The 13,214-nt window shown below is 48.0% G+C and overlaps 1 protein-coding gene across 2 annotated transcripts in view; it reads left to right on the top strand.

The window, feature by feature from the left end:
- Positions 1–13,214, top strand: part of DNAH9 (dynein axonemal heavy chain 9) — a 379,511-nt gene that overhangs the window by 122,013 nt on the left and 244,284 nt on the right. For both annotated transcript variants that reach the window (XM_037913877.2, XM_043527698.1), the window contains exons 37-38: positions 2,784–2,957; positions 4,404–4,611. In XM_037913877.2, the coding sequence (XP_037769805.1) occupies positions 2,784–2,957; positions 4,404–4,611 (382 nt within the window). The remainder of the gene's footprint in view (positions 1–2,783; positions 2,958–4,403; positions 4,612–13,214) is intronic.

Genomic DNA, 13,214 nt, shown 5'->3' with positions numbered 1-13,214 from the left:
GCCTCAGTAGTGACCCGTGGCTGTTCCCTCCGGTGGCTAACCAGTGCCCTTGGTGAGATCAGCTGGTGCTCTGTCTCCTTTCTATTGAACAGTGTCCACTTCCAGTTGGACACTGATTGGCCCTTTTTCTGGCAATCTCAGCAGAGAAGTCGTACATCTCACCCAGAGAAGTGGCCCCCTGGGGCAGGGAGAGGACAGCTGTGCTGTGTCTCGATGCGGTGCCTGGTCTAGGGATCAATGGAAAGTGTTAGAGCTGCTACTGTGCCTTGGTTCATCTGCACGAAGTTTGTTTCTGACTAGATGAACCTACAGCCAAGGAAATACTCTGCTGACATTTGTTCCATAGGCGGATCCCTTTGACTCAGAAAGCTTCATCCCAGCCAAGGTGCTCAGGTGCAGGCTCCTTTCCTGTGTCCCTTGTTGCCAAAAGGCCCAGTCCTAGCACATCAGGGTCTAAAGAAACATTACCCCAAACTTCCTAAGTGGTTAGTAGTGTTCGTGCTCCTTGGAATCGTATGGTCTCCAAGTCTCCCCACATTTAGTTCCCACCACTGCAGCTTGTTCAATGGGTGCCTCTACTAGTGAAGCAACGATGCGTCCCAGCTCCCCTAAGCACTACTCAGGGTATGCGTAGGCTGCCACTGGGAGGTGTGACTGCAGCACACGTAGACATATCCGAGCTAGTAAAGCTGTAAAGCTTGGGAAGCTGCAGGGGCTAGCCCTGCTCAGGGCCTACCCGGACCTAGGCCTACCTTGGCCTAGCTAGTTCCCAGCGAGCTGGAATGTCTGCACGTGCTGCAATCACACCTCCCAGTGGTGGTGTGGACACACCTTCAGTGTGTGCGGAACATGTGGTTGGGAGGGTGTGCTTTAGCAGATTGCACCAGGTGCAGTAGAAGCCCTCTGCAGCCACAGAATCTCTCCCTGAGATTTTGCTTTTGATGCTGGCCATGCTTCTTCCTTTGCTTCTCTGTAAATGTCAGAGTAGGGAAGCCAAGGGTACAGCAGGCTGAAAAAGAGCCAGGTGAAAAATGATCCAATATAAAATCTGTCTGTTGCTCTCCATTGACAGTGCCCTTCACTCTGACCTTTTGCTGCAGAAATGTCAGGATAAACAATCTTAGAGCCTCTCCACTCTGATGTGCTCACTGGAAGGGAGTGGGCTCCCTGTAGGAAAACAGTTGATAGATTTTCCATTTCAAGGTAAAGGCTCTGAAATTAGTAAAATTCCATGTGGGGTTTTATTAAGGAAGCAGCTCAAATTTAACATCGCTCTGGCAGTGTGGGCTGCGACCAAATTGCTCTGGTTAAATGGCATAGTAGGGAGGGTGGATGACACATTACAGTGCAGCTGGAAGCAGCTCTCCTGTGCAGTGGTGAGGGCGCCCTAGTGAGAAAGCTTTTAGCAGTGATTCACTTCCACCCCCGTTGAAGGCTACTACAGCCACTGCTGAGGAATTATAGCAACAGGGAAATGAGGAATTAGTGATTTTGCCTCTGTGAGCAGCACCAGACTTCAGAATCCTGGATAATAATGGTGTGTTTTAAGAATACTCTGGTCTGCTGTTAAGGGGGTGGCTGCTTCAGGATAGCAAAGCCCCATGGAGCCTTTCACAGAGGGCACCAGTTGAAATACAGCAGTTGGTGACAATCCTGGCTTTCTTCTGGAGCTTTAGTGGCATACATGAAGTGAGTTGGCAGTCCCAGCTGACTTGCTGTATTGGACAAGAGGGCACAGCGAATGGATGTGGGGAAAAATAAGCCTTATGAGAAATTCACTGAGAATCTGGGCAAGCTGTAATGTTGCATTCACTACTTACATGGTCTTTTATCATCATAGTCTCTGAATGCAGCCCAAGCATTAATGAACTTCTCACTACACCCTTGTGAGGAAGAGAAGGGCTAATATCTCCACTGTACAGATGGGGAACAGACTCAGAGAGATTAAGCGTCTTGCCCAAGGTCACCTGTGAATCTGTGGAAGAGCAGGCAACTAAACTTAGATCTCCTGAGTGCACAGTCCAATCGCCCTCTTCCCTTCCCCCAGATTTCACAGTCACTGTGAGGACTAGTGGATGGTGTGGGATACGAGTGGGAAAGAAACGTAGGGAAGATAGCAGAGACCAAATTCGATATGTGCTTCCGATGTAGTATAGCAGCAAATAAAGGTTAATGCGCAAAGGTATCAGAACTTAAAGGTGATGGTCCCTTTCTAGAAGTCTGTTGCAATTGCACTTGGAATACTTCATTCAGTCTGGGCTTCTCAATACAGGAGAGCTATGACAGGGAAAGAATCCAGAAATTAAAAGTAAATGGGCTGTTGTGATTTTTGAGGAAGAACTTTAATCTGCATGCCTTGGCTCACCATGGCTGGAGGTGGGGACATGAAAGCCATCCACAACTACTATTGGAGGCATGTACATACTCCAGATCAATTCACTGGCCTGGTTAATCTGAGACATGTAATTAATTCTGCCAGATGGATCTCTCTATCTAATCTAAGGCATATCTAAAATGGCCATCATGAGAAAGGATTTATTTAGGATTATAAATAGGAGTAATGAGATTAAATTAAGATTAGTTTTAACATCAGGAAAAAGCTCCTGACAGTAAGTACTATTAGGCTGTGGAATAGTGTCCTGAGTGAATGGTCAGGGCAGAGCCCAGGGGAATGTACTGCAGGGGATGGTTCCAAACTGGTTGGGGACATGGTGTAGATAACCTTTTAAATCACTAGAGATTTTCTGCAGGTTAGCATCTTTGCTTTCCATTTTGTCTTGCAGCTTGTAGACTACCGAGTAGAATTCAGTAAGTGGTGGGTGACTGAGTTCAAGACCATCAAGTTTCCTTCTCAGGGAACTGTCTTCGACTTTTACATTGATCCAGAAACAAAAAAGTTTGAACCTTGGTCCAAACTCATCCCCAAGTTTGAATTTGATCCTGAAATGCCATTACAGGTACGTGAATCTTTGTTTCATTGCCACAAAAGAATACATAGATGTGTGCAGTGTGTGCTTTGTCTCTGTAGAATAAGATTCATTAGTACTGGCATGAGAAAATAAAGGTTTGTTAGTAATGGTGACATTCCACCTAAGACACAAACATTCACTCTAAAGTGATTAAGTGACCTGGGTTTGATTATGAAGACAAGGTTCATTAAGAAAGTAGTACTCTTGTTACAGTGCATTGGAATATGATTGATGAATGGGGCAATGACAAACATCCATGGACTGAATCAAAGCTGTGTGCAAAACATAGTGCCATCTCAATTACCAGTCAGATATCCACTCTCAAGCTGCACGCATCTCCGCAGTGCCAGTCCGTTGTCGATAACTCCTATCTGAAATGTAAAGCAGGGCACCAGTTAAACCAGAAGGGGTAGCGTGGAGAAGAGAGAACTCACACTTGCTCTCTGCAAGCAAACCAAGGCCTTATTTTAATGACTGATTTGGTTCTTTAATATGCAAGGCACATTCACAGGTGGGACGCAGTGGTCTGATTCCATCTAGTGAATGGCAGCAGAGCAGAATGCACACATGTCTGATTTCAACCAGCAAAGGGTAGCAAATTCACCACCAGTTTTTCAGCACCGTAGGGGATAATTAGAGCTGGTCAGAAAATGGAGATTTTTCCATGGAAAAATTCAATTTTTTGTAAAAAATCAGGTAATTAAAAAGAAAAAAATTTAAGTTCTGAAAACCCAAATATTTTGATTCTGAAATGCTGCCCTGGTGCCTCATGGGAGTTGTAGTTTGGGTGCCTCATGTTCACACTTTCCATCATAGGCTGGGCTCTCTGGTTGGCCTATATCTACCATGATACACCTGTCTTTTCATGGTGAAGGGAGATGGTGCATCATGGGAGTTGTGCTCATAGTGCATCATGGAACATGAAGTCTGGCTGGGGAGCCTGGCCCATAGAGGAGAATGGGGACAACTTGACTGCAACACGCAAGAAGCACCGTGCTGGCACTGAAATATTTTGGTTGTTGGCTGACAGCTGAAAAAAAATCAGTTTTGGAGTGTTTGTATTTTTTGACAAAAAAACATTGTTTTTTGTGAGTAACCGACACTTCTAGTGAAAAATTTTGTTTGGTCAAAACCCCAATTTTCCATCAAAAAACAGTTGTTGTGGAAAAATTTTGACAGCCCTAGGGAGATACGTTTTACTGAGGATACGCAGATGCTACCAGACAACTAGTTCGTTACTGAAGACTTTAGCTGGTGTAGATAATCTAATTTACTGTCAGGCAGAGGTCTATCCAGCTCTTCTCTGGTGCTTGCTGTGGACACTCTGCCTCCTTGCATATCTCCAGCTGGATCAGTATTCCCCCACCCCACGTGAGCATAGCTGAAAGGGGGTGCACTGAGGCTCATAGCATGTTCCCATCATTCTCCCCTTAGGCTTGTCTGGTGCCCACCAGTGAAACCATCCGAGTGCGATACTTCATTGATAGGCTCCTGGAGCGAAGGAGGCCAGTCATGCTAGTGGGAAATGCTGGCACTGGGAAATCTGTGCTCGTAGGAGACAAACTCTCCTCGCTAGATGCCGATGAGTACATGGTGAAGAATGTGCCTTTCAACTACTACACCAGCTCCGCCATGCTGCAAGGTAAAGCGGCAGAAGGTTAGGAGTCCTTGGGGGTAGGGGATGAGGGATGATTTCTCCCTCTGGTGCGTATAATGGAATTTGCTGGGGGGTATGGATGGCTGGAAACCCCAGCGTATGTGCTGTTGGCAAGCTGTATCTGGATTTATTATATAACTGCCTCAGAGGGAACCGTGGACTCTAAATCCTCCAGAAAGATACCTGGTGAAATCCTGTCAGGGGCCAGACCAGCTCCTGGCCTGCTTCTTTAACTAATTGCACTGCTGGGCAACGAGGAAGCCCAGCTGCACTGCCTTGGAACTGACAGAGTAGCCATAGCCCTGCTCATAAAACTGGCACCCGCAGCAGATCAGCAGCTGCTCAACGTGTACCACGACTGCTGCTGTGGTTGCCCTGCTCCTGCTTGCAACCCTTGCTTCCAGTCCCGCTCCCGACTGCTTCCATTCCCTGCCCCAGCCTTGTTTCTGAACCTGCTTCTGCTCCACCTACTGCCCACTTCAGCTCTAGCCTCTGTTCCCCTCCAGCTTCTGACTTCTGGCTTCGATTATTGGTCGGGCTCCAGCCTATGACTCTGGTGAACCCTCCTGCTCTGGCATTTGGCTTCTGTCCCTCCGATACTGACCCCCAGCTTGTTCCTGGAGTCTGCCCCCCTGGACCCAGCTCTAACCAATAGGCTGAACTCTCATTTCAGTCACTAGGCCTGGTTGGCTATGGTTTGAGCAGCCCAATACAAAGGGTAGGGGCCCACCTCACTGGCATAGACCCCACTCAGGAGTGGGTGGGGCCATACAGAACTTGGAGGTGTCCATCCTGCAGATGCAGAACACAGATTGTCACCAGGGACCTTGACTCTGGCTTTCTGGGAACCAAAGGTCTCACTCCCAGACATAAGAACATAAGAACGGCCATATTGGGTCAGACCAAAGGTCCACCTAGCCCAGTATCCTGTCTTCTAACAGTGGCCAATGCCAGATGCTCCAGAGGGAGTGAACAGAACAGGTAATCATCGAGTGATCCATCCTCTGTCGCTCATTCCCAACTTCTGGCAAACAGTCTAGGGACACCATCCCGGCACATTCTGGCTGATAGCCGTGATGGACCTATTCTCCATGAACTTATCTAGTTCTCTTTTGAATCCTGTAATAGTCTTGGCCTTCACAACATCCTCTGGCAATGAGTTCCACAGGTTGACTGCGCAATGTGTGAAAAAATACTTCCTTTTATTTGTTTTAAACCTGCTGCCTATTAGCTTCATTGGGTGATCCCTAGTTCTTGTTTCAGAGTAGCAGCCGTGTTAGTCTGTTGTTGTGTTATGAGAAGAAGTAAATAAGACTTCCTTATTTACTTTCTCCACACCAATCAAGATTTTATAGACCTCTCTCATATCCTCTCTTAGTCAGCTCTTTTCCAGGCTGAAAAGTCCCATCCTTATGTAATGGTGCTCATAGTCAGTTCTGAGGTTTCCTAAACCAGTGCTGGCTCCCTTTCCTGCTATACCCCTGTCATTCCCCACACTCCAGGCCCAAGTAGGGCTTATCATTAGTCTGTTCACTGGAGAAGCCTTGGCTTGGTACTCCCACTGCTTGGAACAGTCCAGCCCCTCCTGGGCGAGCTGGCACAGTTCATTCAGGCCATGCCAGTTATCTTCGGTGATCCACACCATACCTGAACTGCTGAAGCCATGCTACAAACACTACAGCAAGGAGATGGATCAGCGGCTGAATTCTGTCACCTCTCCTTGGACACTGAGTGGCATGAGGCTGTGCAGACACATCAGTTTCGACTTGGACTGCGTTACGAAATACACGAAGAACTGGCACAGCTCCATAAATGTGGCCCAGCCCCTCAACCACGCACAGCAATCCAGGACCCAGAACCCATGCAGAATGGCCAGGCCTGCCCATGCCTGTCTGAGGCTGAGAAACACTGATGTCAAACCTCAGGACTGTGTCTGACTGGGGTTGGAAAATGCCAATCCCCAGCCCCGATAAGAGGGTCCAGGCTGGTCCCTTTCCTCCTATAGAGACTCTTGACCTCCATGCACCTCTGTCGAGACAGCAGCAACTGCAAACCCACTCTTGTTGCAGCTCCTACTCCCGATAAGCCCAGCAGTGCCCCTGGAGGTTCTGGTTGACTTAGGAGTCTCAGGTAATTTTATGGACCAGGATGTGGCTAAGGCCTATGGGATCCCTACCGTGTGTAAGAATTCCCTGGATCTGGGGGAAACCATTGATTGGTTGCTTCTGGCCTCAGGTCTGGTCACCCATCAGATGACCCCCCCTTAGGGGTTGTTACCCTCCACCGACACTGGGAGACCCTTCAGTTTGGGTTGATTTGGGTCCCCCACTCTCCGGTCATCATGGGAATGTCCTGGCTTGCTGCCCATGACCCCTGTATCAGGGGGACAGTACACTTTTTTGCTCCCAATACTGCCAACAATTCTGCCTTCCCAAGGCCAAGAGAGAAAGGGTGTCCTCTGGAGCTCATGTCCTCATCCGGGGAACCCCTCCTGCAAAGGAATGGGCCGACGAGAGCTTGGCACACTCCCAACCATCCCACTGGCTGCGGCCGAAGTACCTCGCAAGTACCATCACCATGCAGACATAATCAACAAGGGAACCGTGGACACCGTGCCCCTGCCCCATAAATACGACTGCCTAATTCACCTTCCGGCTGGCACTCAAGTCCCCTTTAGCCACATCTATGCTCCATGGGGGAAAATCTGCAAAAGGGGTTTATCTGGCCATCCACCTCTACAACAGCAGCCACAATCTTCTTTGTTAAAAAGTAGGATGGTTCCCTGAGGCCCTGCGTTGTGTACTGGGCCCACAACAAGGTGATGGTTCAGAAAATTTACCTATTTCCCCTCATTCTTGAACTCCTAAACCAATTACGCTCTGCCCAGTTTTTTACGAATGTAGGTATTTCTGTATTCTTTAACCTGATGTGGGTGACAAAAAGAGATGAGAGGAAAAACGTCTTCCGCAACCAGTACGGATGCTTTGAATACCTGGGCATGCTGTTCGGTCTGTGTAATTCTCCCATGACCTTCCAGCATTTTATCAATGACATTTTTCAGGACATGCTAGATCAGTTCATTATTATCCGTCTCAATGACACCCTTATTTTTATAAATGGCCGAACACAGCACCACCAACACGTACAGAGAGTCTTAGAGAGGCTTCACCAACACTGCCTGTAGGACAGTTTGACTGTGGCACAGTAGAGTTTTTTGGCTATATCATCTGCCCAGAATAGGGTTGCCAACTTTGTAACATTTAAAACCTGGACACTCCAGCAGGAGTGCCTGAACCTCTCCTGATCTGCCCCCTGGGTCCCGCCCCTGTTTGCTCCTCTTTCTCCCTCCCCCCATCGCTCGCTGCTCCTCCCCTCTCCCTCACCTCTGCCCAGGTCAGGAGGGACTTGCCTGCAGAGCCGTGGCTGGGAGCGACCACTGCCCGATGCAGGCAGGAGGTGGCCTGGCTAAGTAGGGGCTGGCGCGGGTGATGACTCGGCACCTCCCTGCCGGCAGTAACCAGACTTTGGGTGTCTAGGCAGTAGGTCTGACCGGACATGGTCAGGTCCCTTTTACAACCGGACTTTCTGGTCGAAAACTGGGTACCTGGCCACCCTACCTCAGAAGGACTGGCCATGTGTACTGTGATGCACTTAGGGGCCAACAGGCCTAGTGGGCAGACCATGGCTCAACATCCCCCAAAGTCCTGGGGTCAGGCTTGTCAAGCAATCTGGGGACCTGGAAGTCAAGTTACAGTCTCTTCCTCCTCTGTGTTTCCCGGATCAGACAAGGGGACGAGGGAAGGGGAGGGGTGCACAGGGCCCAAGGGGGAAGGGTGTCAGTGTCCCAGACCAGCCTCCACTTCCTACCTCCCCTGTGCTCTCCTCAGTTTGGGGCATGGTCACAACACTCTGTTTCCCTCCCTGTGGAGGGTTGCTCAAGCAGTCTCAGCAATTCAGTTATGCAGTGGGGGTTTCCCAGCTCCCTTCTCAGTGTTCAGTGATTCGTCTTTGTCAGGGAGAAGGGGAAAGCAAAAGGGATCAGGCCCCTGGCTGCCTGGTCAGATCTTACCCACAGTCCAGGCCCTTGCCCTGCGGATTTCTGTGTTCCTGAAGGTACTAACTGGCTTCCTTCCTGCAGACAGCCTTTCCTTCAGCCTTCACCTGCTTGATTTCCAGAGTCCCATTTTAAGTATGTCCTCCATCTGGAGCATGCTATGCAGCTTCTGAGGGGCGGAGCCTTCTTGCCTAGTGCAGCTCTATCTTTCCTTTAGTCTTAGTGAGGAGTCCGTAAAGCCGATCACACCATCGACCACATAAATTGACAGCCATCACCGACTGGTGGTGCCCAGGGAAGTCTGTGGGTGCAACGCTTTTAAAGCTTTGCCAGTTTCTGTAGACCCTTGATCAAATGTTTCTACGGGGTGGCCACCCCAATCACAGCCCTCCTGCAGAAGGGAGCCCATCTTTCTTTGTCTCCAGAGATGGAACTGGCTTTTGAGTGTCTAAAGTAGAAATTCATCTCAGCCCCAACCCAGGTTGGTTCACCCCAACTTGGGCTGGCCATTTATGGTATAAGTAGATGCCTCGAACTTTGTGCTGGGAGTCCAAATGGCAGCCTTGAATGGTTAGTTTCACCCATGTGCCTTCTTCAAGCAGGCCCATACCAGTGGAGCAAAACTATGATAGTAAAGAGCTTATGGCCATCAAAGCAGCCTTCGAGGAGTGGCAGCATCTACTAGAGGTCTCCAGGTTCCCGATCCAAGTCCTTACCAAGCACAAGAACCTGGAATTCTTGAAGATGGCTCAGCACCTAAATCAGCGACAGGCTCACTGGACTCTGTTCTTTACATGATTTTACTTTGTGGTGACCTACCGCCCTGGGACCAGGAATGGGAAGGTGGATTCGTTTCTCCAGATGGGGGAGTGTTGTGAACATGACCAAGAGGCTCCATCCACAATCCTCAAACCATCAAATTCCACTTCCAGTACCACAGTCTGTGACCTGCTACCCTCCATGCATTCCCTGTTGTCCAGTGATCCCTTCACAAGTCAGTTCCACCAAGCCCTACATAGTGCCAATGCCCAGGCTGCCTCAGCCTTCGGCTTTCATGGTGGAATTTTGTATCGAAAGGGGCACATCTGCGTATCTGATGGCCCAACCAGGCTGCAAGTCCTACGTATTTCTTTCTTCCCTGAAGATCACAGGTGAGTCATAGTCCCCTTGCAGCCATGCAGGGTCCAGCGAGTCTGGAAAACCTGAGCCATGGGATTGGATTTGGGAGAGGAACAGATTTTCAACCTCCAGAGGCTAAAGTTAAACATCAAGGCTCCATTTCAGCATCTGCTTAAATTTATCCCTGTTCAGCAAAACACATATGCACGTGCTTAACTAGAATCATGTGTTTTAATATGTCTAAAGTTAAGATCAGGCTGAAAAGTTTTGCTGAATAGGGACAGGCCTGAATCTAACCATGTGGATTATATTGTTGTTTGTATTACGGTGGTACCTAGGAGGCCCAGTCACGATGAGGACCCGATTGCGCTGGGAGTTGTACATACACATGAGGAGAGGTAGTCCCTACCCTCAGTGCCCTGCCCCAGCCCAATGTGCTTCTATGGTGAAGGTCTGAGTGAGCAGAAACATAGGTGTGTAGACTTGCTGCTCACATCAGGGCCCATGGTCTCAGGGTGAAATCCTCGCTCTGTTGAAGTCAAAGGGAGTTTTGCCATTGACTTCAGTGAGGCCAGGATTTTCACCCTCCCAATTCCCCCAGATCTGACAGCATGTGGGGGTGGGAATGGTTTGAGGGAACACTCACTGGGAGGCTCCCTAGAGGATCAGGAGCAGCATTAATGTTTGACAGAGTTGGGGTATGTATATGCTCTCCCAGCCTGTGTTACCAGCTCAACCATCCAGTGGCTCCTTCAGGGGCCTAGTCTGCTGGGGCTACCAAAGCCCAGGAAAAAGCCCTGCTTCCCATAATACACAGAGGGGCAGGTGCTGGGACAGAGGGGCAGGGCTACCCTGTGTGGTGAGAGAGGCCTGGTTTGTGCCATCTATTCCCATTGGTTTAGAGCAGGGCTGAGTCCAGACTGGGTGAGAGAGGGGTCAGTCATTTATTTATTGGATGGGGTGGGAACTTGGCAGTGTTGGTGACAACATGTAGGAGAAAAGAAAAAGGGAGCAGCCCTTTCCCTGTAAACCCCCCACACCCCCGCCCCAATCCGGGCACTGCCTTCTCGACTTCCCTTCTCCATGACAGGCATGCCCATGCTCATTGTTGCTCCTGCATCAGCCCATGCAAATGATTATATATCTCAGTTCTATTTGACTTCCCCTGCATATTGCCCTATATCATTTACGACAGAGGAAAAGAGCTTATGGTAATGTTAGCACACAAATAATTCATAACTCTGCTGCAGCAGAATAAAATGCCATAGCTTGCAAAGCTGCATGAGGCCAGCTAGAAATTTGATCACAGTTTAAATTAAATGACTCCGATAAGCATTTAGCTTATATTTAAAAGGCTTGGATGGTTACTATATAGCCACAAAGCACAGTCAGATTATTAACATCCAGCTGTTTTAACTGCTGTGTAAGATCTGTACAGGTGAGCTTGAACTTGCATGCCGTGAGTAGGTCAGATGGAATGAGCTGGACAACAAGGGCCACTTTTAATAGAATGCCTTTTATACGTGCAAGTGCATGTGAATGCAAAGTGGGAGAGTTTCACAAATCCATGCAAAAGCCTCATGTAGGACATTAGGGAGCTCTTTGCCCAATGCCATATTTGATCCTAGGCTCCAGTGTTCAGCTCTGCTCCAACACAGCAATGGGATTCTTTTGTGTTCAGGAAATTGCTCTCACAGTGATCGCTAGCCCCTCTCACTGTTCCCCACACTGCTGCCCGTTAGTGCTCTCATTTACACTATGGATCAAATGCAGAAGGCTAGGCACGCGGCTTACATGCCCCTGAAATCCCACTGGCCCTGTGCATAGGGGTGTCTATGGAAAGGCATAGCATGTCTTTCTAGCAAAACTCAAGTGAAACAAACCTTCCTTGGCATCTGATCCAAATTGTGAATGATCTTCAAACATTAACACACTTCCCTCTCCAAATGCTGTTTTAATTTTTCCTAGAGCGTAGTTTGTCAATATAGGTCCTCTGGAAGATTGAAAAACAAACTCAAACACTCTGTCTTGAAGCTTTCCTAGCAGGGTAAAAGAAGCTTCTCTTGCTCATTTATCTCAATACTGATGGTGCAGTTGTTGAGATTTATATGGACAGATCTGGGCAGCCTTTTCATATTTCCTTGGACTGTGAGCTATGGTTTGAGTTTGGGGCTCTCTTTCTCTAAGCATATGAATAAGTCATCTGCTATGTGAATAAGTGTGGGTGAAAGATTTCAGCTGTGGCTGCAGTGTTTGTGTTTGTTAGGCATGATTTATATTGCTCTACATTGTTCTCCACTCCTCATATTTTAGAGTTAATTTGCTCTTTTTTGTGTAGTTTGTCAGTTGCCTGCTGTTTCCAGCTGGCACCTATTTAACTTTGTAAAACTCAAATACAATGCAGATTTTATATATATATAAATATAATTTATACTTGGAGTGTTCTTTGCACATTCCCACTCCTGGGATATGCACTGACTGGTGCCATTGAATAATGCAGCCTTCTACTAGTAGTGCCTATAAGAGTGCTCACGCATCCCCTCCCACCTCTCCCCTCAGCGTTTGAGCATGTTCTGAGGGTAGCACTGTAAAAACGTAATATCCCACCTACATATAAAAGCAGCGGTTGCCACTTCAATTCCTTCCAGCCACTGACTACAGGTGGATGTGAGCCTTTATCAGATTCAAGATCCTGGGCAAGTTACATAGGTGCTGTAGTAAGAAGAGAGTCAGGAGGAGGCGGCAGCCCTGTGGGGAGTGGAGCACCCCATGACATTGCGTTGAACTTCATGTCAAACCTGAGGTTTAAGAGCAGCAAGCCAGCCTTGAATTCTGTTCCCCTCATATTTGGAGACTGTTTATGCCATTTTTTTACACTGAGTGGCAAAAGATCACCATGGAATAGATGAGTTTTGGACATAATAAAAGATGGTTATACCATCCAGTTCAAGACCTTCTTCCCTATTCAGGGGCTCCTCTCACAAATTAATGCTAAGAACAGAAATCAACTCCCTACTAAGGGAAGTAGTAGTAGAAGAGGTCCCAATAAATCTAAGAAATTGGGGTTTCTACTCGCACTATTTCCTAATTCCAAAGAAAGATGATGGACTTCTTCCAGTGCTGGATCTGAGGAAGTTAAATAGGTACGTCCAGATTTCCCTTCAGAATATTAACTCTAGGATCCATTATCCCCTCCCTCTCCTGTCTAAACTGGTTTTACTGCTCTCAATCTCAAAGAAGCTGCTTTCATATTTCAATAAGACCATCACACAGGAAGTTCCCGTATTTTGCCATAGGCACCATTTCCAATACAGGGTCCTCCACTTTGGCCTTTCTACTGCATTAAACTCTACAAAATGCCTAGCTGTAGTGGCAGCTTTTCTGAGAAGACCATATTTAGATGATTGGCTCCTAA

This window comes from Chelonia mydas, chromosome 14 (genome assembly GCF_015237465.2).
Source record: "Chelonia mydas isolate rCheMyd1 chromosome 14, rCheMyd1.pri.v2, whole genome shotgun sequence".
NCBI classification, from domain to species: domain Eukaryota; kingdom Metazoa; phylum Chordata; order Testudines; family Cheloniidae; genus Chelonia; species Chelonia mydas.
Note: the sequence above shows the minus strand (reverse complement) of the source record. Positions and strands in the feature narration are given on the sequence as shown.